Source organism: Liolophura sinensis, chromosome 6, assembly GCF_032854445.1.
Source record: "Liolophura sinensis isolate JHLJ2023 chromosome 6, CUHK_Ljap_v2, whole genome shotgun sequence".
Classification (NCBI taxonomy): Eukaryota; Metazoa; Mollusca; class Polyplacophora; order Chitonida; family Chitonidae; genus Liolophura; species Liolophura sinensis.
Genome location: NC_088300.1, coordinates 50,306,728 through 50,334,619, shown reverse-complemented (window position 1 = coordinate 50,334,619; position 27,892 = coordinate 50,306,728). Strand labels below are relative to the sequence as shown.

At 39.8% G+C, this 27,892-nt stretch overlaps 2 protein-coding genes across 4 annotated transcripts; one reads left to right on the top strand and one right to left on the bottom strand.

Moving 5' to 3' along the window:
- Positions 1 to 1,156: 1,156 nt before the first annotated feature.
- LOC135468693 (ferric-chelate reductase 1-like) lies at positions 1,157 to 22,209 on the bottom strand. 3 transcript variants are annotated; one of them, XM_064747083.1, is made up of 16 exons: positions 22,091 to 22,209; positions 18,016 to 18,138; positions 16,407 to 16,553; positions 16,083 to 16,231; positions 15,751 to 15,842; positions 15,111 to 15,210; positions 14,168 to 14,368; positions 13,109 to 13,204; positions 12,732 to 12,918; positions 11,890 to 12,006; positions 10,903 to 11,018; positions 10,308 to 10,394; positions 6,345 to 6,501; positions 3,804 to 3,947; positions 3,006 to 3,198; positions 1,157 to 2,878 (listed from the first exon to the last, which is right to left on the bottom strand). In XM_064747083.1, exons 2-15 carry the CDS (start codon positions 18,065 to 18,067, stop codon positions 3,041 to 3,043), a joined length of 1,803 nt encoding a protein of 600 aa, XP_064603153.1. In that variant the 5' UTR covers positions 18,068 to 18,138; positions 22,091 to 22,209; the 3' UTR covers positions 1,157 to 2,878; positions 3,006 to 3,040. The 3 variants fall into 3 exon arrangements, with proteins under 3 accessions (XP_064603153.1, XP_064603151.1, XP_064603154.1); XM_064747081.1 differs by having other exon boundaries at positions 1,157 to 3,198; XM_064747084.1 differs by lacking the exon at positions 22,091 to 22,209 and having other exon boundaries at positions 1,157 to 3,198; positions 18,016 to 18,669.
- A 5,014-nt stretch (positions 22,210 to 27,223) lies between these two features.
- On the top strand, positions 27,224 to 27,664 carry LOC135467299 (uncharacterized). Its single transcript, XM_064745068.1, has one exon. It carries the CDS (start codon positions 27,224 to 27,226, stop codon positions 27,662 to 27,664), a length of 441 nt encoding a protein of 146 aa, XP_064601138.1.
- Positions 27,665 to 27,892: the final 228 nt, after the last annotated feature.

The following is a 27,892-nucleotide window of genomic DNA, read 5'->3' as shown; positions in this document are numbered from 1 at the left end:
CCTGCACTAAATGTGAATCAGCTTGATGATTTCAAGCCACTGCAGTTTCACGCTACGAGGATCGAAGGTCATAAAGCATTTGTGCAATAGGGTCTCTATCTCCATGCACTCAAAACATTGATCTGTTAATTTTAACTTGAAGTCTGTTGTATGAGTGATGCTAAAATGTACTCTGCTATTGCAGCAGATAACACGTTAAATATAACACACATATTCTATTAATTCAACATAACGATTCTATTAGATTAACAAACTATTATGTTGAATGACACAATACTGTGTTATAATAACTGCATGACTCAGACAACAGACTCTCTGTTAAAATTAACAGATTAATTTTTTGAGTGTGGTTTGTAGTTTACTTAAATTTGCAGTCTCGCGTTACATCTTCCACAGGTTTGGTCAAATATAACTATGTGTAAATACTACATCAGACTACACTCTAATTCATCTGTTAATTTTAATAGAAAGTCTGTTGCCTGAGTGATGTTAGAAAGTATTATGTTTTATTATAACACAAAATTCTGTCTTATTCAACATAACATCCTATTAGTCTAATAGAATCTTTCTCTTGAATTAACAGAGTATATGTGTTATATATAATAGAATAATCTGCTGCATCAGCAGAATACATTCTAGCATCACTTTGACAACTCAGACTTTCTGTTAAAATGAACAGATCAATCTTCTGAGTGTACAATAATAATGTAGTCAGAGGGGCCTCCGTGGCTCAGTTGGTTAGCGAGCTTGCGAAGCGTAATGACCCGTGAGTGTCTCACCAATGCGGTCGCTGTGAGTTCAAGTCCAGCTCATATTGGCTTCCTCTCCGGCCGTATGTGGGAAGGTCTGCCTGCAACCTGCGGATGGTCGTGGGTTTCCCCCGGGCTGTGCCCAGTTTCCACCCACCATAATGCTGGCCGCCGTCGTATAAGTGAAATATTCTTGAGTACGGCGTAAAACACCAATCAAATAAATAAATAAATAAATAAATGTAGTCAGAAATCAAACCACCATTATGACCACTGTAACTCATCCAGACTTCAGAATCTCCATTTAACACAGCAAAGATTACATTAACATTAACAAAGATCTCCATAGTAACATAAACGGATTACGAACAATTTGCAGTTTGAAGAGAGGAGGGACAAAATATGTATTGATCAATTAAATTATCTTCACATTTATTACACTAGCAATCAGTGAACGACTGGCACTGAAAATGAAATGAAGTAAAAATGTGAGTATATGTCAAAGTGCAGTATACCTGTGGGCACACCCTGTGTGTGTGTGTGTATTGACAAAATTCTCCTTTACATAATTCACAAACAATTTCAAGAACAAATATCATGAGAAAAATTTGATTCTGCTACCTTATCAGACTACCACGCAAAATCTTTAGAAATAATTTTGTGCTGAATTTATAATATATAAAAATATCCTACAATTTCTAAAGAATGCCTTTATAAAATCTTGCCGACAAAACATTAAAATGTTGCATGCTCTTAAATATTGGTACATGCCTGTATCATGGCGGTAATCAAATATTTATCACTTTTTCAGTTTGCAACAATTTGGTGAGGAGCACCAACTGATTTGTCGAAGAACGAAATCGGTTCTTTAAATCCTGTAAAGGACAATGGAAGTACGAAGATAGGTTTTCAAAACAATCAACCGTGCAGGCAATATAATGAACAATATACTTATAACATACATATACAATGTCCGTCAAATTGGCACTCTCCATATCTCATCTAGGGATATGTCTGTAGCGGTACACAAACATCAGACACGTGAGAAAAGTAGCATGCCCACAGCCTGCTGATGTTGATGATATAGAGCACATGTATAACTATGCAGATCATTTTGAGATATTTCTGTTGCCGGATATTTCCGTAGCCGTACCAGAACATCAGCCAAATCAGTATAGTAGTACAGCACACAGTGTGGTCACTGTCATAATTGTGATGTTCATCATACAGAGCACATGTCTAGGCAGGTCACTTTGGGGTATTTCTGTAGCGGGATATTTCTGTAGCGGTGCATGAAATACAGTCAAATCAGAATAGCCGTACAGCACAGTGTGGTCACTGTCATAACTGTGATTTTCATCATGCAGAGCACATGGATGAGTGGGTATGTCACTTTGGGATATTTCTGTAGCGGGATATTTCTGTAGCGGTACATGAACATCAGCCAAGTCCGAACAGTCGAACAGCAGACAGTGTGGCCGCTGTTACAACTGTGATTTTCATCATAAAGAGCACACGGATGTCTAGGCAGGTCACTTTGGGATATTTCTGTAGCGGGATATTTCTGTAGCGGTACATGAACATCAGCCAAGTCCGAACAGTCGAACAGCAGACAGTGTGGCCGCTGTTATAACTGTGATTTTCATCATAAAGAGCACATGGATGTCTAGGCAGGTCACCTTGGGATATTTCTGTAGCGGTACATGAACATCAGCCAAGTCAGAATAGTCGAACAGCAGACAGTGTGGCCGCTGTTATAACTGTGATTTTCATCATAAAGAGCACATGGATGTCTAGGCAGGTCACCTTGGGATATTTCTGTAGCGGGATATTTCTGTAGCGGTACATGAACATCAGCCAAGTCAGAATAGTCGAACAGCAGACAGTGCGGCCGCTGTTATAACTGTGATTTTCATCATAAAGAGCACATGGATGTCTAGGCAGGTCACCTTGGGATATTTCTGTAGCGGGATATTTCTGTAGCGGTACATGAACATCAGCCAAGTCCGAACAGTCGAACAGCAGACAGTGTGGCCGCTGTTATAACTGTGATTTTCATTATACAGAGCACACGGATGTCTAGGCAGGTCACTTTGGGATATTTCTGTAGCGGGATATTTCTGTAGCGGTACATGAACATCAGCCAAGTCCGAACAGTCGAACAGCAGACAGTGTGGCCGCTGTTATAACTGTGATTTTCATTATACAGAGCACACGGATGTCTAGGCAGGTCACTTTGGGATATTTCTGTAGCGGGATATTTCTGTAGCGGTACATGAACATCAACCAAATCAGAATAGTAGTACAGCACACAGTGCCGCCAATGTTATGATTGTGACGTTCAGCATATACAAGGCCAAGATAACATTTGCCACTCTGTTGGTTTCCTCTGGATATTTCTCTTCAATCTTAAAGTTGTTTGATACGTCATAGTCACTTTTGGAACTGCCTGTTGAAAATACAACAACGTTTTTTTAATACTTTGGCCATTGGATCGAGGCGAGTGTTTGATGACTTACGTGTCATTAGTTTACTCCAATTATACGAGTCTCGTGGCTTATTTAACAAGTTTGTATCGAAAAAAATGAGCTTGTGTGAAAGTTGCGTTATTGGTACTGGCTTCAGAATAACGATTTCATCTCTTTGTGTTTCTGAAGATGTCCAGTATATCAATCAACCTCGATGCACTAAATCGCTTTGTTAATAAACTTAAGGTCACCATGAAATTGACAACCATGTTGATCGTAAAACCTTTTCTGTAGCCCTTAACGTTCAAGCACGAAGCATGTCTCGGATGAAAGACGAAAAGCAAGGAACTAAATCTCTCTGGCGAATCTCATTGCGTGCTTTTAACCCTACCATCTTCAAGACGACATTTAAGATGTCCAACAATTAAGATGATCTTTTCTGCAGCCCTTATTTTACTACGCGATCTCTAAACGTCAATCATATTATACGCAACACGAGATCTTAACCATAAAATTGAATTACACTTTGAACTGAATGTTTTCGAAGTCATTTGCTGCAAACTGGCGATGGTGAAACAGTGCTTACTTCGTGATTTGCAACAGGACATGATCTCCATGACGATTTCCCAGAACACCTGAGTGATGACCCATACCAGGACAAGAATAAACCCAAACTTCCTCATCGTATGTGGAAATAGAGGGACGTCGAAGGCAAAGTATATCTCTACAGCTGGAAGAAAAATGTAAATGGGATCATTTCAGTCCACAAAAATCCAAAGTACAGGCTCTGTGTAAGTTCTTTAAACGGTTATAAAGGATCAAAAGTACACGTAAATGCGAACATTATCATTTAGCATTTCAGTCCACAAAAACCCAAAGTACAGGCTCTGTGTAAATTCTTGAAACGGTTATAAAGGATCAAAAGTACACGTAAATGGGAACATTATCATTTAGCACTTCAGTCCACAAAAACCCAAAGTACAGGCTCTGTGTAAGTTCTTTAAACGGTTATAAAGGATCAAAAGTACACGTAAATGAGAACATTACCATTTAGCATTTTAGTCCACAAAAACCCAAAGTACAGGCTCTGTGTAAGTTCTTTAAACGGTTATAAAGGATCAAAAGTACACGTAAATGAGAACATTATCATTTAGCATTTCAGTCCACAAAAATCCAAAGTACAGGCTCTGTGTAAATTCTTGAAACGGTTATAAAGGATCAAAAGTACACGTAAATGGGAACATTATCATTTAGCATTTCAGTCCACAAAAACCCAAAGTACAGGCTCTGTGTAAGTTCTTTAAACGGTTATAAAGGAACAAAAGTACACGTAAATGAGAACATTATCATTTAGCATTTCAGTCCACAAAACTCCAAAGTACAGGATCTGTGTAAATTCTTGAAACGGTTATAAATGGAAATTAAACTGGCAAAAGACAGTATTTCACTCGTTGCGTATGACCAGTTTGTCAAATATCACATTGTCATCGCTGCTTTGATTTTACTCTATATGTTGCAAGTCTTTTAATGAATTTATCTTAACCTTCTAAAGATAATTCAGATGGTAAAACACCTTGGTAAATGCTTCAGTTGTCGAATCAACTGGTTTTATTGGTTGTCACATGGAAAGTGTTTCAATGAAAATTTGAAATCAAAATGGATTTACGCTTTTCCGCGAGATCTTTTTATGCATTTTAATTCGAATATGCATATACAGAATGCCATCCTCTTTAAGTGCAACCTGCGGATGGCCACCGTCGTATAAGTCAAATATTCTTGAGGACGGCGTAAAACACCAATCAAATAAATAAATAAATAAATAAATCTTTAAGTGCAGATTGCGTTTTGGTCAACAACTGTGTAGGTGCAGGATCAACCATAACTTTAAAACATCATTAAAATGCTGAAGACTTAACATGAAAGACTACAGCATGGAGAGTGAAACTAGAGCAGTGACGACAGTCTAATAATTACTACATCGTCACACCTATTTACACCAGTGAAATCGGGGTTTCTTGTACCTCAGTTAGGTGTTTTATTCCAACTGCTTATGAATATGTTTCAAAGCAGCAACATAAACAACCCTTAGAACCATGGCTTAAGCAAAATTTTCAGATGAAAGTTGCAATTTATTGGAGGTCACTGGTCTAGAATTACAGAAAACATGTAATTTGTCTCATTACATTAAATGTACAATGTAAATAAACACAGACATCCTTACATAATGCCAGAATTACCAGATGTCTCTACTCTTCATATAAAGGTACGCTCATCTTCAGGACCAAATATGTAAGCGCAAATCGGCAAAGAAACATCAGAAATGTAATTTTTCCCCTTTGTGATGAAAGAACTAAATCTAAGCGTTAAGTCCGTCATTCGTATACTAACAGTAAATAATGAAGAACATCCCAAGTCAATAATGACAAGACTCATTTCCTAACCTAAACACCAGTTTCCAGAGGAATGTGTAATAAATAAGTATATATACTAGTATTGTAAATCAAATTAGAAACATGTAAGTGGAGAGGAATTTATGCTGGGAAGATACCCGACATTAAAGAGGTGAAATCCAATCATGTTTCAAACTCTTTATTCGTGAATGATTTCCAGGCAGAATCTGTTTGCAACGACCAGATACGGATGTTTATACAGGACTAAGTGCTATGAGACACAGCTATAACATTTATGAATAAGATCACCAGGCGCCATGTTCACATTTACCAACTAGAGTGTTATACTCGCTATACACAATTTAAGAAACGTGGAGTGATGGCCGTTGTTAAAACATCCTTGACACATTTAGTTTTTGAATGAATAACTTGTGATATTCTGTTAGACTGAAATTCTAACATTTTACACAGGATCTTTAAAAACGTTACAATTCGAGATTTATTTACGCCAGGATCCTTTTTATGTTGCCAATCATATAAGGGTAATATATGGCACCTTCACACAGGTGGAGTGAGACGAGATCTTGGTCATCATTCGGCAGACACACGTGCAAAAATAAACTGTACTATCAGTCAGGACCACTGTCCGCGGCTATACATCGTTCGAGCAGAGGCAAAGATCCAAGACAGATCTGTGCTGAGTTGTTTCTGATTTTTGCACGAAGTAATAGACTTACCTGCAGCCGCGTGAGTGAGTTTACCCAAGATCCGATGAAAGTAGTTGAAGACGGGTCGTATTTTTGATGCAGGTGAGGGTCTGATCAGACCACCTGATACTTGCAGAACTGTGGCCGCCATGATAGCTATCCCCAGGTAAGCGTGAACGGTCACATGCTGGAAAGAGAAATACACACTATAAATTACCTCGTTCTTAGTTGCAGTGTCGGTTGAAGTGTGAAAGAGGTGATGTGATCAGTTCTTTAAGATATTTTTACATAACAGACAACAGCATCGAGAGTAAAAACCAGAGCAACCACGACAAATGTTGACAAATGGTTTCACGTAACTAGTTAAATTCTTCTGGTGGATTAAGGGTTTGCGTGCAAACACTTACCAGATATCACACTGTCTTCGTTGCAATGGTTTTACTCTCCATGCTGTCGTCTTTTATCTTTTGAATTTACCTGGGTTAGAGGTTTTATGTTCATGCTTAGATACAGTGTAATATAACTTAACACACCATTAGTACCAATGCTTACGCAGATTTGGACAAACAGCAGTATATAGTGGGTATCGCGTGTCAGAATAGTACTATATATGAGCGGCACGCGCGTGTATTTTTTGGGTGCCTGGTGCTAAACCTGGGTGCTAGATTGGTAGCCGGCGGTAACGGGGTTGGATAGAATTGTGTGTGAGGCTTTGGCACGGGCTGAAAGACTACTTGGACTTCCATGGATTTAGAGAAAACATCCAGTTCCGTGTATTTTCCTGTGCTATTGTATAATACATAATAGATAAATATGACACGCTGTTATGTCCGGTTGTTTGGGTTTGTATGGAGGGCTGAAGTCGGGCCATAACTGGTTGGGTGGAAGGTGTAACTGATCCGGATCGGAGCGTACCGTAGTAAAAACCTGAACACAATAATATTAATCAAAACAGAAAATGGTATATATGTAAATAAATTTACATATATACAATTAAAGATTACGGCAAATTTCAAATAAACACTTGATAAGGAGGTTAAGCTCATGCTACCATACTCAGAGATTACATCAACCTATATTAAATTTCCATGATCCTGGAGACATTCAATAATGCTTTCTTCCAAGCTGCTTACCCAGGAGCCTCTCACCAATGCGGTCACTGAATTCAAGTCCAGCTCATGCTGGCTTCCCCTCCAGCCGTACGGGGGAAGGTCTACAGCAGCCTGCGGTTGGTCGTGGTTTCTTCCGGGCTCTGCCCGGTTTTCTCCCACCATAACGTTGGCCGCCGTCGCATAAGTGAAATATTCTTCAGTACGGGGAAAAACACCAATCAAACAAATAAATAAATAAATCCCAAATTCGTTGACATATGTCGTAAGGAACGGCACTTCCGCCGGGACCCGGATCGAGTACTACATGAGTACAACTTTGGACAGTCTTCGGTCAGCAGTCTGGAGCGATGGGTACGCTAAATATCAGACTACGGTTACGGGTGTTATTTTAAGGAATGTGGAAACGGGAGAAAACAGATATCCGCATCTCAGCAATAACGTGGATGTTCCAATCTTGGTAAATGGCGAAGCTGGGGTCTTGTTTACCTATTTGGAGAGGTGGATTTGTTGAGGTGGTGAAAGTTAAACAGATCAGATCAGAAAATGGGTGGCGGAGTTGGTAAGAAACGGAGGAGGTTATAGATAACTTGGTTCCGTTGCCTTGCATTGTTCAGGACAGTCGGACATAGTGAACACTCCTCAAGGTCAATTAAACGATCGACCAATGCCTTGTTTAAAAAGTACTTGGCGGCAAAGCAGGAAGTAGTTTTTACCATTTCAAAAGTGCCCGTTTGGACCACCTAGGTACGCTGGAGAGGATGTTCAAAGTAAACAATCAAGTGTATTGACAGGGCTTGCTCGAAACCCATCCTGCAATTAATGCCCCCCAGTGGCTCGGTCAACCAGTCGGTATTCCAAGGAGAACACCTTCTCCTTCAACCAGTTTGATACTTTTCTTATCTTACGAACTGGAGGATTTACTCTAAGAACTCAAAGCGTGACTCCCTGCTCCCCAACCGATATATCTGTCAGTGTCACGCTCCTCCCCAACCGATATATCTGTCAGTGTCACGCTCCTCCCCAACCCATATATCTGTCAGTGTCACGCTCTTCCCCAACCCATATCTGTCAGTGTCACGTTCCTCCCCAACCCATATATTTGTCAGTGTCACGCTCCTCCCCAACCCATTTACCTGTCAGTGTCACGCTCCTCCCCAACCCATTTATCTGTCAGTGTCACGCTCCTCCCCAACCCATATATCTGTCAGTGCCACGCTTTGTCATGTGATGGAACCTTGAAACAAGTTTTCCCGGCTGGCACGTCCAGACAGAAACAATCTGTTTTTGATGGCTTGGATGATATGCCAGCGGATGGCTCATATACTATTGCCTATTTAGGGCAACATACAATTACGAATGTCCTGTAACAGCAACTAGAAATCAGATTACAAGGCTCGGTACAGAGCATTAGCGTTTGGATTAACTTACAAACTGTTTGACAAAACACGTCGTGGATCAATCTATTATGATCTTATATCGGGGTATAGTGAAAAAGTTATGAAATTTTGCTTAGAAAATGTAAATATGTTTTTGAATTTTTGGAGGTTAGACTTGATTTTGAAATGGGTGGGCCTATGTCTAAAGACGACCTATATTTATGGACGATGATGACCGATGAACTTGAGAGTAAATATCGACGAGGAGTTGACGAGACTTAGTGACGACGACTGTGACACAACTCCAGGTGGGCATTGTGCACAGAGCCATGTGGTTCGCGAAAACCTATAACAAGAAAACACTGCTTGGCTCATAGAGCAGAAAATTTCGGTAAATATTTAAGAGAATTGCCAGTTACGGATACGTCAGGAAATTATGACATTAACGCCATTAAGCTGTACCTTAGTCCAGCTTTGTAAGAAAATGGAGACATCTATTTTCATGTTCAAAAAAATCACAAGAACATGGTTTTACGTACGCCTAAACTAAATAATTTTCCACTGGGGTTAGTTAAGCAGAATTTTCTGAAACCTTTCGGCTGTGGTGCGGTAACGGGGGCGTTTCCTTTTGACTCAGTGACGCCACAAAATACACCAACAAACATCACAACTTACGCGTCTAAACAAACTTCTACAACTCGTGAAAGGACCAATCCTTTAATGACGAAACCTATCTGTAGTCTGAAAAAGCGTGAATGCAGATCGACGAGTTAAAATTAAAGGAACGTTTGATCTAATACAATACTTTAGGCGTTGTACCCATTTTTGTAGGCTCAACAAAAGATGTTTCGTTTTTATAAGGAGAAACGTATTGATATGTTTAAAGATGGCACATCTGTTTTTGGTTTAACGCTTATGTGCACTCCAGGATATGGACGACTACTTTACCTTAGCCAGTAAAAAAGACAAAGATCTCTGTTATACTTTCAAAGAACCACGAGAAGGGAATGGCAAAAATCAGAAACACAGACAAGTGTTGGTGTGGTAGGATTCTCACGCCCTACATCTTTAAAATATTCAGTAATATATGTCGATATGTAAGTATGGTATAGGCATCATCCAGAGCCGGAGAAACATGGATCACTTCAAACAGAAAGAAAGATCCGCCGTGTCCATCGATTGGTTAGAGTAGGTTGTAGGGTCTAAAGGTATCCATATATTCGACATAAATACAATAACACCTAAATACGCATTACCATCACCCAGAGACCAGTTTTAGCACTTGAACACCCAGAAAACAATGCAAATGCCGCTATATGTAATCGAGTCGATTGAGCAACAATTCTAAGGTGGGGGTGGGGGAGCAAGTTATATTTGAATGATATGTGGTGAGCAAGTCAAAGAACTTTCCACTTGGTCCACAAAGGTTCTGATCACTCGTTTATGTTAACAGTATTTGTAAAGACTTTGGTACATGTAATCACGACACTGTTTTAATCACTTACCTTGCTCCAACCGCCAATTTTGACGAATATCAAAATAAAACTCGCAGCAGTGCAAGCAGCGGCCAGGCCAACAAGTAACCTGTGAAACTGAATATAAAGATAAACTTCTTAAAGACACAATTATAATGTAGATTATAATGTAGTAAAACTGAATACAAGAATCTAACAAGCTAGATATTGTGCACACACCAGGAATTCCATGTAAGGAATTTCATTGAATTTGACTCAGAAGTTATGATGTTGGTCAGCCAAATGTAAATTGACTTGAGACGGATGAAGCTGACCATAACCTAAAATGAGGACTACTCGTGGCCGGGCGGAGAAGGTGGGGTAGAAAATGAACCCATGTGTAAAATTTCAAAAATTAAGCAAGACAAATATGGATTCTGACGTGGGAAAGTAGATCAAGTGTTAGTAAAATGTTTTCCTTCAACGTTTAATGTGCTTAATCCTGCAGCGGGAATAAACATTTGAGATTTGTTATTTCACTGAGTTTTATAAAGTTTCATGAATGGGTTTTGAAATTCTAATAGACGAACAACACCACCTTTGGGTCAAGAATTGCTCATGGGTTGTAAAATGTGCCCTTACTCACCTGAAACCATCTCTTCTGACCACAGGCCATTTTAGCCCCAATGCCCTGTCTGTAATGACGAGCGACGACTGTGCCCATGCCGACAAGCAGCATCCAGGCGATCACAGCTAAACAACCTGGTGGACATGATAACACGGAGATAGGAGTTACTGGGCGAGCAAAATCGGTTAGAAGAGCTTATATTTGATATTAATAACAATAATAATAATAACAAACTCCATATTCCACTTGACTTTGAGGGCCTTGTGCCCGTCACCACGAACTTGGCGCAATGGACACCTGTGCAATGTGTACTTGATCCTCATCAACAAACAATAGACACAAAGGCCTACTGAATGGACACTTCAGGTTTCGGTGATTCTGTAAAATTTCAGCACCTTTTGTATGGACAAACCCATTGTTATAATAATACCTTAACTTTAAACTAGGATGCATGACAGTAATAAAGATGTCTGGTTAATCAGATCAACAAATCTAGGTGGTAGATACATTTTCGAAACCATGAAGATACCGACCTGCATGACGTGATCGACATTGCTTATGGGGATCGATATTTATTGTGTTTCATCAATGTGAAAAATTAATGTATGCCGGTCTTGAGTTCAGAAATGTCAATAAGAACCGGTCAAAAATAAGAAACAAACTGGTTTTGCCCAATCAGTAAGCGGATAGAGGAACGACTCTCTTCATGGAGTGGAGAGACATTCGCATACCAGCCATCAACCAATGAGGACGTTTTAGGTAAATAATCGCAAGACCAATTCCAAAAACGACGTATAACACAAACAACAAAAGAACTAAGAAAGACGCAAGGTATGTTCTAGGCGACTGAGTGAAATCAGTATTCAAAGCGTGTACCATCTTAGAATACAAGCTGTCGATAAGAAAATAACAAAAGATTGAGGCATCAAGGAATGGCGTCATACAGAAAATTAACATTACCGTGACGTCCAGTTTGTTTCCCTTTCAGGTGGCCCTGATGCTTACCGTGAGCTTGTAGCCAAGTAGACATAACGCTGCCCCGGTACACCACTGTGGAGGATAAACTGACTTTGTTTTCTGTCACCACAGGCAGTTCTGTGTGCTTACCCATCACGTCAGTATCTGTTCAAGTACAATATATCAAGCCTTGATATAAGACCCTTTGAAATCTACATTTACCCCTTCATATTTTCTCCCTTCTCTCGTTTTTAATGCACCAATATGCAGTGCAAATCTGTACGTCACAAGTGGGAAAACTGTCAGTAACTTGCCAAAGTTCGGTCGATTTCTCTTCGTAATCCGGTTTCCGATTTGTACAGAAAGTGACCACCAGCGTATAAGTGAAAACTTCATTAAGTCGTGAATCAATCAATCAATCAATTAATCAATCAATCAAATGTTTACAACGTTCGACGGCAGCTGGCGTTACTGACATATCTGCAAATCTATGAACGATTTCTCACAAGAGGCTAACACACAATGATGGTATAAGCTACCTCAAAATCTGAACACTCGGATAACCCACAGCAGTAAATAACATGGTTCAGATACGGTAAAAGTAATAAAGTAGAAAACAGAAACCAAAATTGGAATATGTTATTAGTTTTCAAGTATAACAAGTAGAATGAAAAGCACAGTCAACGTACTCATTCAAATCAGAAGTCTTACAATCCTTCCTGGAAACTCAGAAAAATGCGGCGTTATGAAAGTTACACCGGGCCTTATCAGGGAAAACAGATTACTGAAACTTGTGCCATCAGTCTCTTATTCAAAATGTTATATTTGCTCGCCAACAAATCCTCCAAAATAATAAAGATAATACGATCACATTGAGCCTCCATACATACCGACGTAAGTGTATCCCCAGCCAAGGAAAAGGTACCAGTCTTCGGAGAAGTCAAAAGAGTGGTTTATTGGTGTGGGCGGGTCGGAAGTATAATTGACAGACACTAAGTCGGACATGACGATTGGCCGAGAGAACCGACAGTAAATATAGCCGTCCTTCTGTACTGTGGTCATGTTGACTATCCCAGCCTGTACAAAAATATACAGCCGATCATTACAACATTTCTTAACATACATAGAGGTTATGTGGAACAGAAACTACCATCAAAAAGTATTTTGTTTTCACAGAAAACACGTCTGTCGTTACTAATTTCTAATCTGGGCACAAAAACTTGGGCACAAAAACTTGAGCAAAAAACCAGAACTCGCCACGACTTACCGTATACTGTCTATCATTGTGCAGAGCCGGGTTATACCCTCTCTGTACCGTGACTCTCGAGTCCTGGGCTGTACAACTCAGAGTCTCGTCATCACCCTACATCAAAAATAAAGTCAAATGTTAATTTATTTATTTATTTATTTATTTATTTATTTAGCTGATTGGCGTTTTACGCGGTCCTCATAATATACGACGGCGGCCAGCATTATGGTGGGAAGAAAGCGGGCAGAGCCCGGAGGTGGGAGAAACCAACGACCATCCGCAGGTTGCAGGCAGATCTCTCCACGTGCGACTGGAGACGAAGCTAGCATGAGCTGCACTTGAGCTCACAACGACCGCATTAAGCTGTGCTAGCGTGTTAACCAACTGAGCCACGGAGGCCCCCTAAAACCTGTGAGACTCACATGGAAGACTTGGGTGCATATTCAAGAATTTTGACGCGTTACTTCCTGTTCTTCACGTTGTCTATAACGATGCAGTTTTGGAGGGGAAAATGACGGCCGTCGCTGGGTTTAAAATCCTACCCATGCCCATGGGTCACTTGATTTAGGTTTGAATTCGGTTAACGCCCGTGTTCTATGTGTGTCTCTTTCTTGATAAAGCTCAAAACGCATATTTATGCTTAGGACAATGTGTCCTAACTTATATCCAAATCACTAAAGGCTAACATATATATCTTCCTAAACAGTTAAAAACTTTGGTGAACACACACATAATCCCCAATTCGTCTTGTACAGAAAAGAAGGATGAGATATAACACTAAAATCTTGCGTTACCTGATGAGTATACAATTTCGCTTCAACACCATCGTCAGGTCAAGGGAAGGAATTAGCTCAGGAAGTGTTCAGTTTTCGGGGTCAAACCAACAGTAAGTAGCCGGCCTGAAGTTTCGCGGCAGTATACATTATAGATCACTGGACGAGGTCAGTTTTAATAATAACCAAGCTATGTCATTGAACTATTTATAATTACTGCAATATCATACATTCTCGAGACGAATACAGAAGATTATACCCTTTCTAAAAGATCATCTCCATCCCATCCCAAGGAAAAACTTACCATAAGCTTGTCGTGAGAGAATCCCAAGGAAACCCACCCTTCCGCCTTGCCCATCATCTCAAAGTGAACATGACCGTCTTGGGTGTGGAATGATACGGCAGCTAGGCAGTCGTCACCCATACAATGTCTTGGGAACAGAAAACAACCTCTGGTCTGTCCACAAGTACCATCGAAGTCTATTTCCGGATTAACATTATGTATCTGGTCAAAAGGAGGAAGCTGTTTGAGTCATGAACTGAACAAAACAGGCTATAAAAAACATAATTAAGACACTTTCATCTATACATCGCGGATCACCGGGTTATACCAAGAAAAACGATTTTCCAGAATTCCACTTTTAGGTCGTATATAAATATACTGTATAATGTCTGGGATAAGAACAGCGTATGCGATATACTCTTTGGTATGGTACACCTTTACACTCTTAAAATGCAAATGATAAAATCTCAACAGTTTCTAAGTGTTAACACGATACTGGCATGTTGAATGCTGTGAAATATTAGTGCAAACATGTTAAAATCGTACATGGCGTAATGATTGTGAGCACGTTGCAACGTAATGTTAGAATGCAAAAGTTGTAACACTCATAATTCAGAAGTTTTAATCTGACATAGTGTAGAGTTAGATTATAACATTCTGTAAAAGTGTTGTCAAATTTCTAACATTTTAGAAATTGTGAACACTATAACTGCTTTCTCTCCTTCACCATGGACTGTCAAAATGTTGGGTTTAACATTACAGAGTGTAGAGCACAGGGTGTAGAGTACAGAGTGTAGAGTACAGAGTGTATAGAACTGCTGTTAAGATGGCTTGGTGACGTCACATAATTTGCAGGTAAACTCTGTCAGGTATGTTTAACACGGCATAGGGTGTAACCATTTCGACATCCAATCAGTTCCATATAAAATGCATCTATTGCCTGTGAACATGGTTGGAATCTCACCTGCTCCAAGTTTCCAAGGTCGACGGTTCCGGAAGGATCTTTCATAATGACAGATTTCTGATCGCCCCAAAATTCATTAAAGGAAGCTACAATTGTGGTCCTGCAACAAGCAAGTATTGGTTTCGTTACTATAGTGCCGCAGCTTGCTCGTTCGATACGTGGGTGCAATCCCATCCTTGGACAGAAGATAGTTTTCCATGCCCTAAAGACCACTTGCCTTTCACATATCTCTTTCATCCAAATACCTACATTAACTCTTACGATACCCATTCATTCAACTGTCTGAATGTTTTCAAGACAGGACTGAAAACAAACTTATATTACAATACTCACCCATTGTTTATGGCGAAGCGGTTGAAAAAGGGGGCTGTTTTCAGAATTGGTCTTTTATCACATCGTTGTTGTGTGAACAACGTGAAACGGACTCATGCATAGTGTGTAGTAAACTTCAGACATGATTGTGGTGAACCAAGAAAATAGCTGAAATTTACTATCATAGCCCAAAAAGGCCGGGGTCCAGGGGCCGCCTAGGCCCCGGAAGCTAGAAAAATCTGCGGAAAACAGGTAAATTAATCGAAACTGAACAAAGAAAAAGCGGAATTCCGCTAAAAAGCGGAAAAAAATCATGTCTGAAACTTACGTGAAGACGAGGTCTCCTACAGGAACATCCGGGGCTTTCCAGGTCAAGGTCACGTTGCGTTTCATGGCATTATTTTTATGGGTCAACATATTCTGGTAAGGGAAACACAAAACTGTTGAAAAAATGACACAAGTGCCATATAACCTTTCAAGATGTATGCTAAAACACTAAAGCCTATCACCCTTTCTAGTAACACGGTGTCTTTATTCAGTACATCGATGTTTGAACAATACGATATCCTAATACAATAATTATAATAATTTGATATAATTCCATTCTCATAGTGTTCATGGTATAGAGTGGAATACTTTACGGAAATCAGTAGAACATACATTTAGTCCACCGAAACAACTAAGAGGTTGTAAGAATTTGTCAGGAAAGTTGGTGAAAGTGCCCATGATGATCTCGGTGTCCCCCTTCACACGATGCGCACGGATCTGAAGACCTCTAAATATCTTTTCGCCACTGCCCTCGATAAATACTGAAACATACAAAATTTTATGCCCTGAGGTTTTCATTTTCCAGATGATTTGACCAGATGATTCTCCATAATTAACACGGTATGAGAGGTCAACATGATTCATCAGTGTATAAAACCAGTCACCTCTTCCACATGCGTTATGTTGTAATAATTAGTGAAATTTTGCTCATCTTACCGGTAATCTCTTGTGAAGGCCTATAAGTTTGTGAAGATAATCTAATGGCGAAGGGACTGGGGGAGACCATTTTCTCAGTGCCCTTGTGTTTGGGAAACATTGTTAGACAAGTCGAAATCGGAGCTCCTGTTGAAAATGATTGTACAACTGCAAAGAGAAAATCGAACATCAGTTTAGCGTAATCATAGCAATATAAGTTAGTTTATACTTGCAACATATATATACATACAGCAAATAAAGAGCCATTACTAGATAAAATTTAAAAACTCTAGCCGGCACAAACAAATATAGTTTTATCCTTCAATGGTTTGAAAATATTTTCGCTGTTAATTGCTCCCTAAACACGCAAATAACATCAAGTTTGATTACAGACGACTTACAGTGCAGAAAGTTCACGTATTCTATGGTAATGTTTTCATTATCAAAAGTCTTCAGGCCTCTTTTGACATCATTTTCTGTAGCCAGCTGTTTGCTATGAACAGAGGTTGTGGCCTTCTGTCATCCTTAAAAATCTTGAAGTCATCATTAACATCTTCTAACAGGCCAGCGTGAAAACCACGGTTAACGGCAAACGGTATACTTTAACCTCCTAGTGGACACGTTTAGTTTCCGTTATTCACGGATATACTGTATAAACTCCATCGGGGTCAGCTAAGGGTGATCCGAGACATACGTGATGTACTTTTGTCAATAGACACTGGCGTGAGAACGTGTACTTTCTGTCCTTCTGATAATGTCCTCTTTTCTTAGGCATCTATTTTTTTTAACGTCGCCTTGTGAGGAGTCATTTTGCCTATAACACATGTGCTATTCTCTATGACAATTTAGAATCGTTTCTTTCTAGACTACGAGCCCTGTTTCAACATAAATTGTGGTTATTTACCTTTTCTTTGGCCTCGCGATCTTTTTGGTATGAGATGTTTGTTTTTACGTCATTCAAAATCCATGTGTTCAACATCAGGGTCTTCGGTAATAAACACAGCATACTGTGTTCGGTTTATTTGTCAAAAAGTTGAGACTGACGTCACAGTCGAGTCATCTGATGCCTCTGCTTTGTGCATTGTGGGATGAAATCGACACACAAGTGACATAAAGTAACTATAGCACATCAGTCGTGTCCATGCCCCTTAAACGTTTATTAAGTACCAGTACTATATATATGTATATTAAATATTTTCTCCAGAGCACATGTTTTCATGAATAACAGAATAATCAAACAGTTACAGTGCCACTCTGCTTGAACTTTATAAGGAACCTTATATACTACGTACGAAGATGGAGAGCAAGTATAAGCGGAAATGGTTATGTCGAAAATGACTAGGATCACATCTCAGGCGATATAGGATAAAAGCACTGTGTGCTAACTTGTGGGCCTGCTGATCATCCGTTACCATAACGGATGAATAACATCAATATCTTAATAATAAGACAATGTTTTGAAACCCCTAAAGAACCTGTCTACTGATGCACTTTTACAGTTATCTAGGGTTACAGCCTTTGGAATTCTTGATTTCGAATCTGCAACAAGAAACAACAAATAGGTATATATGGACGTGGAAAATCCGCTGTGGACATATGGTTAGTAGAGGAGCAACAGTCAGGTACTTGCCTGTTAGTTGTGAGCATATAAGGACCAAAACGCCCACTATGCAATAATCCATGGTTTCCAATTTTGTAAAGCACTATTATAAAAGAGTATGGCTGGATCGTGACCGTCTAACTGATCTTTTTCCTGTAAATGGCAAAACAAAACATATCTATGTGAGTATAAGCAAAGACAGAAATACGTTAAATTAGCGCCCAAGGGCTGTGAACTGTGACGAACTTCCAGACAGGCGGTTTCTAGCGGCAGGCAAATGCACGTGCTTAGCCAGATATCGATCTACACTTCTCCTTCCAATTACTAGTTCGACAGAACGATGATGCGTAGAGATAATTAGGCATATATATATATATATGGCATTTATTTATATCTTTTGTCATCTATTTTGTTTAGTTATCAATTAGGCTGATGCTATATCGTATGCTCAAGTCTTTTCGATTATCTGACGACAGTCGGGTTTATCCATTGACAAACTGGTCACAGCCCGGATTAAACCACCGTAAAGACGCAGGTGGGCGTGTCGACAGTAGTTCGGCGTAGACGAGCGACCCATAACGCATATTCGTCAAGGTCAAGACAGTTTACACTGAAAGGTCACCGAAAAAGTACTTAATACAACTAACAATACAACTACTTTAGCCCAAAGCTAAGCTGGACGTCCCTACCATAAGACCCAGCTTCGGTCATATAGACTTCCACGTGAACAATTTTTTTTATTCATCGTCAGGCAGGGTTTTTTTTTTTAAGTGAAATTGTCAGCATGGAAGTCTATATGACCGCGAAGCTGGGCGGTACGATCGGAACGTGTAGTCCTCGACATGCCTCGAAAACAAATGCTATTTCAAGGGGTTGAATATACGCCTATTTTGTAAGAAGGCATTTCGATTCATTTACATGTTCAGTGTCATATCAGTATAGGTATAAGATATGTACATACCAAAAGTTGAGAATTCAGTAACCTCCAGTTGACTTAAGGACATTTGAAATAGGCTCTACATCCATTCACGCGATCTTCATGAGAATTGAATCAATGGAGGTCAGCTCGACCAACTTATCGAAAGTCCCGCCTATACGCTTGAATGTTGTTTAGGCACTTATACATGTGTCGATGAGCCGTGTTGGCCTGGTCAAGAATGAATGTCCGTGGCAGACAATGCATCTCAACACTGTCGTCTGACCACTCCTGTGTCATGACCTTTCCCTGGCGCTTATATAGCTGCACATGTAGGCAAATGTGGTAGTTCATTTATTTATTTGATTGATGTTTTACGCCGTGCTCAAGAATATTTCACTTGTACGACGGCGGCCAGCATTATGGTGAGAGAAAACCGGGCATAGAATGTTGTAGCTTAGAATAATTGGAACACAAGTATGGAGTTCTCAACAACAAAACCCTGATGGTAGGTATATGAATGGTACAATGCTACTTGATTACAAAGATCGCTGTCCCACCAAGAAACTCTCATTCAGTCCATGTAGGTAACTATTACCTGTTCTTCTCGTGGCCATATTAATGAAAAATTGACGTGCGACGTAAAAGTTCGAGCATGCATACATACTTACATTTATTTATTTATTTATTTGATTGGTGTTTTACACCGTACTCAAGAACACTTCACTTATACAGCATTATGGATAGCATTATGGTGGTAGGAAACCGGGCACAGCCCGGTGGAAACCCACGACCATCCGCAGGTTCCGCTGGAAATGGAAAGTCCATACACTTAAATATAGTGAATAGCACTTCACATGGTCACGTATGACCTTACTACTACAAGGTGTCATTGTTTAAATTATTTTAGTCTAGTCAATGTTTCGAAAGCAATTGCCATCATCATTTGAGAATGCATCAATGCATTATGGTGGGAGGAAACCGGACAGAGCCCGGGGAAACCTCACGTATATACTTACATAAATTCACACACGTATACACGCGTACTTACACCCATACATATAAACATGGGCCTACACATAGAAACTGTTCTGTGAATCAAACTCAACTTCCCGTAGAGGATAATCCGTCTGTCGCTATCTGTAAAGAGAACATCCTGTGGGGAGACGATACCCGTCTAGACACACCCCAGCCATTGCTCTGCACTCTCACATTATTTGGCAATTCGCTATTATCGAATTCAAAACCATTATAGAGTGCTCGCTGACTCGGTAACGGATTACCCCTATACATAAATCAAGAGTGTAAGGAAAGGGATGAACCTCCCTCATCATCATTTCATACATCAAAATATACCTAATTTCCAGCCTTGAACCCACGGCTTAGGATACGTGTCTACCGCTCTATCAACTGAACTGCCAAGCCCGCTTTCCATTTTCTATACATCTACCAATCTTATATCCGCTAACTGGGCTTTCCTTGTATAAATTATTAATTTACTTAATTAGTCTGTAAAATAGTAGGCCTACTCAGTGACCTGTTACTTACGCGGTGGCCGACCGATTTGACGAAAATGGTGAGCCCGTAGTAGCTTTATTACCTGAGCGTCAACATGTACTTGACGAAGGTGCGTATCCCTGACTTTACGCGCATTGTACTCTTTTCTAGATCACATTCGAGACCTTTTGACCGAAGAATAGTTTCACGCCTCAGAGACTACACGAAAGTAACCGTGTCGAGATATTAATAAAGTGTAGGCGGATATACTTTTTGCAGCAGTAAACATTTAGATGAAAAAATGAATAGAACTTTAGTACAGCAGAACTGAAAACGTAAATGTCTAAACGGCTTTCAATTCCCCCAACTCCCCCACCACCTTATTAACCCCCTTCCAATCTAAAAAGAGCTTGCGGGAACCACACGAGATACGTGACAGGTGAACTATTGGCCTGTTAATAGCAGTTATTAACAATACCATTTTCTTCAAAAGTTAGAATGTAAACTTTGTACACAAAACGTCAATGCGGTTAATAACATACGGTGTTACATTAACATGGTACACAATTTTTTAAGGTGTATTGATCATGAGTACGTACTGAAATCAAAATTAGATACAATATGTAAACTATATATTTACTTTTGACAAACAAACATATGCATAAATAAACAATGAAATAGCTCTACATGATGACAGATGACTACTCACGATATGACAGATGATTTTAAAACAAAGGCGACTGGAATCTTAATATGCTTTGATATATTGAAAAAAAAAACATATAGTCATCTCCAACAATTCAATCTACCACATACTGCATCTTACTTCTACCTTCACTTTGTCACTATATCTCTCTTCAGCTGTCCGGTATAGAATTAAGATGTATGGACTGGATTGTGATGGATAACGACCACTTTGTGAGGTTTTTTGCGAGTGTTGTGAAGGCGATCATTGGCATATCTACAAGCACGCAAATCTTGTTTTCATGATTTTTAACGTAAAGGCATAAGTGTTTAATTGATTAATCCTAATTAATACCCTTGTACTGTAATCCAGGTGGTGACGTCAGCGTGTAGAGTGACTGTGTTAACGGGGACTCCAGCTCAGTGGGGGTAGCGCCCACCACTCTGTGGTGTGTCGACTCCGCCTGTATTAGGTATCCGTGCACGTAGTTCTCATCGTCTGTTAGCGCAGCCAGAGTAACACCAGATTACATCTGCACACAGACAAGCTGGACACAACAACCCTGTCTTCTGGTAAGACCGCTGGGAATTTACCACATGTAATTGTACGGTTTTTGAAGCTTTTACAAGTCCACATTATGGTACCATACAGGCCTGAAAACTGATGCGTGCCGTTATATGCAATACTGAACTGAGTACATACACACAGACTCTAACGTCAATACGTGGAACAGAATGCTCAATTTAAAACGTGATTCTGTTCCTAGACTGGTCATAAAGGGTTGTGAGTTCGTCTTTCAATGAACATGTATGTAAACTTCAGACATCTTTACGTAAAGACTAGCCTGCCATTTAAACACACAATGTCTCATGGGCCTGATATTTGGACAGAATTTTACACATACGCGCCTCCCCATTACGTAAACCGCTACATATATACGAGTACACATGTACGTGGGTACACGCTGTACGCTAGTACCTATATGTATGTATAGAAAGTTTTCTCACCATACAATTCTTGATCCTCAGGAGGCTACAACCACTTCTTGTGCCACCCAGGCTCCCACTGCATGCCGACTGACACTGCTCTCTGTAAACCGTGCGCACCCAGACCTGGGCCACACAACCGCTCCGTGACGTATAGCTGCAGATTTGCTGGGTTGTTTACACATGTCTCCAGCTATAACCTACACTCCCCGCGTCTCGGTGCAGACTGCCACCACATTCCAAGTTAATGAGACGGAAGTGGTTTCCTGCATGGTGAATATGGGTCATCCAAGGATATGGGCTCAGAAATTTAATGAGAAACAGTTTTAACATACATGTACCAGTGCCAGTGTAGCTTTTTCCACGATCAGATATAAAGTGATTATATCATAATCAAGTGTTTATGTAAGATTCCGGAGGATGGCTTACCAGAACGAAACGGAAATAAAGAAGTCAACATGCCTTGCCTATATCGTTTCTTGGACTACTCACATAGATGTATACTATATATCAAGTTATTCAGCGATGGGAATCCAAATATAGGAGAGCACTTGTTAACTGATTGATTAGGATTAAACCTCGTATTCCAAGAGACTTATGTTTTGATTCAACCCGACTGAATAAACCATTGGTCCTTAGCTGGTAACTGATGCACTTTCCTACGCTTGAAGCGCGGATTCTCAGCCTGCACAAATCAAGCTCATAGTGCGTGTATACACACTTGTACAATGTTCAATATTGGTAGAAGGCCAGTGATATCTGAACTCCGGAAACCGACTTTCATTTATTACTGTTAATTCCCGATTCAGTGCAGGATTAACTAGATACGGTATAGGCATCCGTTTTAACTGAACCCAGGGTGGCCTAGTCTAATGCATATACAGGCCTATGATGAACTGGGCATGTACATAACCTAGAGTTATTCATATCTAACTCTGATGTAATATGAACATATTTATTACACGGAGATCACCCTATTATTTTACACATTCATAACCTAATAAAGGTGATACCTAACCCTTACATACGCCAGGTACGGGCTATGTAGTTCATGTAAGACCACGTGATATCAAGAGTACTGATGTCGTAATGGTTGGTTTGAAGTCTGACACATCGACAGAATGTATATGCGCACATACTGACCATGCTGACAATCGAAAATCTCCCTATCACGACTTCATTCCAACGCAAATATTTTATAGCATAATGCTCCTTTCTGGGATACTGGTTTAGCCCAGCGCTCGAATTTATGAAGCAACTTGAGATTTAAGTCATCACTTGGAAGTGTTTAGAAAGCCAAATTCAGAACAAAAAAGGACTCAAATTGTGCTTGGACCATTGTTCTGTAGTTCCACATACGGGATGTAAATGTTTACTATATGAAAAGACTCATATATTAATTTTGAAGATGTGTGTTTTTCCTCTATATAGTTTTATACAGATATACTATTACCCTGGTTTTAGCTTTTATGCGAGCTTAAGTCAATGTATATACGTTGTTTAAATCCACCCTGCATGACTAGCTGTATTCCGGTTTGATTCATGATGACAGATTGTTCAGTGTACAGTCAAGCAAATCACGAAATGTTAGCGGAAATTATTTCATATTTTATATTATTTAAGTTTTGTGGATTTTAAAGATGATACATATACTACTAACTTTAAAAGTTAAATTGTGGCATTTCTATAGCAAGCCGGCGTTTTTAGAATATTATATTTTTATATTTCTTGTCGTATTCAAATATTGTTCAACTATACATGACATGCGACGACCACCATGGCATATGGGCGGAGTGTGGATGCCACCGTTCCTTCCATCATGGTGTACAGATTAGAACACGTGACTGTCGGAAGAGCCAATTAGATGGACAGGAAATTATGTGACCCACAAATCTTTCATCTGCATTTCGCCATTATTTTTTCATAGTGAATTTTTAATGAGAACTAAATTAATAAGCCCTGTCTGGCCTACACAGTAGTCCTTGCCCAAAGAGGCTGGAGTTCAAATCCAACTCTAGGTGGCCTGACTGAGTCTACCAACTCATGAATGTTTTCAAGTAGGGCTTACTTGCACAAGCGAGGATTGGTGTATTCTACCCATAAACCTGACCCTACAGATATACAAGATAAAACGTTGAACACAGTATTTAACACCATATACTATCAAGTAAATAAACAAATAGATTAAACCAGGTGGTTTCTCAGATAGCTGAAGAGTTGCTGTGGTTTATTTTACCTATAAAACTGTTGGTCGTCACAGAAGTGAAATATTCAAGAGTATGGTGTTAAATTTAAGCGTCAAGCCCGACCCTCCTACATGTATAGATCACTCGTAAATCATGAATTTGTGTTCCGAGTCGATAATCACAAGAACCATTTGTGAAATGTAAAACACCAGTTTCCAAAAGGGATATGTGTGAAATAATATTTATGTGCATGTAGTCAATAATGCTGATTACATGTAAGAGAGAGGAATTGGACAGTTTCAGTGACGCACGGAAGACAGTCGATATTCCAAGCATGACATCCAGTTCAAATTTCAAACTCGTGGACCTTGAATAATGGACCTTTCCTGGTCGAGTATAAATATATGTAATTCAGTCAAACTTTGATCGCTACTGTTCATGAAAGCAACATGTTGATTCATACAATAAACGTGAATGCTTATACAGTTCCTAGCCAAGAGGTAAGCGGAATTAGATACAACTATGGCAGCTATGAACCAGGTCGCCATAGGCCCCGAAAGCTCTGTTCGTATTTGTCAACAAACACCACTCAAATAAATAAACAAATTTCCACAATCCACGCATGCATGCCTATGAAAATAGTGCTGTACAAGATACACTGCCACCACTAGACAAGTTCGACCTTTGGAGCTTGCGCTACGCACGCAGGCTTGTTTTGGTTTGGCTTAATCCTCGCAGTTAGTGTCCTCGCGCGAACTACTTAATCCTCATTCATCAATAAAATCGTTTAAGGTGTCGGTTAGAATTGTATTGTGCATTATTTTAGATAATGAGAATGCGTGTGTATAAAGTATTACTAGAAGCAAAGGTTGAGACAGTTTTCGTTTTTCAAACATCGCTTCCTGATTCATCATCGTAACCCTAGTGTACAAAATTTGCTAGTGGTGGAAGTGATGTAAAGCAAACGTAGAGAGCGACGCATGCGCTGTAAGCAGTATGATGCTTGTTTACAATTGCGTCATATACAAAAGAAATTTTCAACCCGAACGGAAAAAAAAACATGCAAATAATGTAATCATTAATTGTTATAATTAATGCAGCAATGTTTAATGTCTGCATGAACGTGTGTGGTACCTCAGATAGGCCACCATCATTCAGCCCGGACAATGTAAACATGCTACAAAAGCAAACCTACGGTTGACCGACTCTACAAAGTGTTGATGATCCAGAATTAAACTGTCAAGCACAGTGTAAATATACTCGTGGCCTAAACCAGCCGGCATTTATACAGATACACTCCAGCGACGAGTAAGCAAGACATATAGGGCCTAAATGTAGTTACTGATTCAAATTAAAAGTTTCTTTCATTGTATCGGCTGTAACACAAGAAAATATTTTCTCAACTATATATAACTGAAACATAGTTTTTTTTTAAAAAATTATTTCATACTAACGAGATAACTGAACAATATAAACGTAGAATTATGTTGTACATGTAAACGACATTTTGAAGATTTGGAGGTCCATGACTTAACGAAAATCTCGAAAGCGAGATCTAGTGAAGATCTAGTGTGCACGACTTGATGGAGACCTTGAGTACGATGTTGTGAAAATGACGAGAACACGACTTACACTGAAGATCTGGAAACCACCACGTATAGTGAATTTCTAAAGCGCGAAAGTGATGATCTGGAGAACATGACATAGTGAAGATCTAGAGAGCATGACCTATAGTGAAGATCTAGAGAGCATGATGTTATGTATGACTATTTAACGTTTTCATGTACTGTTAGTCTGCGGACCTTTGTGAAAGCATAACAGGCCCTGTTATATGTGTACAGCGCGGACCGGATCGAAAGCACCTTATTCAATGCTTCGTTTATTTCATTGGCTGTTAATTCTGTGTTTAAGAATAGTTGAATCCACCTGGAACGTATATAAGCCGTGTTTTCTGTGCAGAGTGGAGGTATTTTTGCTGCATCCACTGAGAGCCAGGAGAGTGTGCGACGCTCTCGTATCGAGTCCATTATATTGATATGAGATGGTGATGCCAGTTTCGTTTGGGAGGACAGATTTCTATGCCGGCACCGTTTGTGTACCACAGTTGTACTGATGTCTGGTTTAAGTGAATTTCTGCGGAAGTCACGTTTATTGGTGTTCGGATCTTTATTATGATTATACAGTGTTGACTGTATAATTTGTTTAACACGCTGACCTCACCTGACCGACAAGGTCGTCATGGACTCTAAACTGAAGTTTTCAGTTCTGCAAAGGACCTTCGTTCTGCCACAAGGTGACATTACTCTACGTCTCTGAACGGCTCGTTTGTGAGTTTCTGCGGGAGCTGTGACTGTTCTAAAGTGGATTATACCTCCATGCCTGGATTTACCCTGTGTTGTGCTCTGCGGGTGTGACGTCATTCAAAGGCTTGACTGTTCCAGTTCTGTGTAACCTGTGTACTGTGTTCGCGTTCGCTAACCTAGCGAAGTACCTGACTGGGACAATTTGTGACTTGTGTGAATTGTGTGTTTATCCCATGGTCTTCACGTTGGATCTCCTGGAATACGTTCCTTGGGATGCAAAGGTGAACTGGAAACTTTAAAGACCGGTAATACTGATGTGTATGTTTTTTATGTTGTTGTTGTTGAACTGTCTGTAAAACAGTACGTCTCATTTTATATATATAGCATTGTTTACATTGTAATATTGAGTCACTGAGTCTGTTTTCTGTTGCTGTTTTCAATACCGTAACAATGACGTATAGTGAAGATCTGGAAAGCATGGTGTATCGTGAAGACCTTGAGAGCATGACGTATGGTGAAGTGGTAGAGAGCATGACGTATAGTAAAGATCTGGAGAGTATGACGTATAGTAAAGATGTAGAGAGAATGGCGTATAGTGAAGATCTGGAGAGCATGACGTATAGTGAAGATGTAGAGAGCATGACGTACAGTAAAGATCTGAACAAATGACGTATAGGGAAGATCCAGAGAGTATGAAGCTTTGTGAAGATCTAGAGAGCATGACGTATAGTGACAATCTGGACAGCATGACGTATAGTAAAGATCTAGAGAGCGTGACGTATAGTGAAGATCTAGAGAGCGTGACGTATAGTGAAGATCTAGAGAGCATGACGTACAGTAAAGATCTAGAGAGCGTGACGTACGGTAAAGACCCGGAGAGAATGACGCATAGTGAAGATCTGGAGAGCATGGCGTATAGTGAAGACCTGGAGAGCATGACGTATAGGAAAGATCTGGAGAGCATGGCGTACAGTAAAGATATGGAGAGCATGGCGTATAGGGAAGATCTAGAGAGCATGGCGTATAGGGAAGATCTAGAGGGCATGGCGTATAGTAAGAGCATGCCGTGGTCGCCACGACACTGTCGATGTGACGTTAAGCCATAATCATTTATTCATTTTATGGGTAGGCCCTATTATTCACGTTTAATTGTTGAGTTAAAAATTAAGTACATATCTGACAGTAATACAAACTGCATATCTTTTCCACAATCTATCCGATTAAGAATAGAATGTGGCATAGAAAACTAATTTTCATAAAACAATTAGGTCTTTCGTGTAGGCCCACTTTAGTTATAACATAGTGTCCATCGTGAACTTATTTCGAAATTTGGC

Excerpts from the sequence above, each read along its gene's own strand:
- LOC135468693 (XM_064747081.1), bottom strand. The coding sequence starts at position 18,067 with ATGGATTATTGCATAGTGGGCGTTTTGGTCCTTATATGCTCACAACTA. Across the intron at positions 15,843-16,082 it reads GTTGTTTCGGTGGACTAAAT|AATATGTTGACCCATAAAAA; the intron begins GTATGTTCTACT and ends TTCCCTTACCAG. Across the intron at positions 3,948-6,344 it reads ACTCACTCACGCGGCTGCAG|CTGTAGAGATATACTTTGCC; the intron begins GTAAGTCTATTA and ends TTTTTCTTCCAG.
- LOC135467299 (XM_064745068.1), top strand. The coding sequence starts at position 27,224 with ATGACGTATAGGGAAGATCCAGAGAGTATGAAGCTTTGTGAAGATCTA.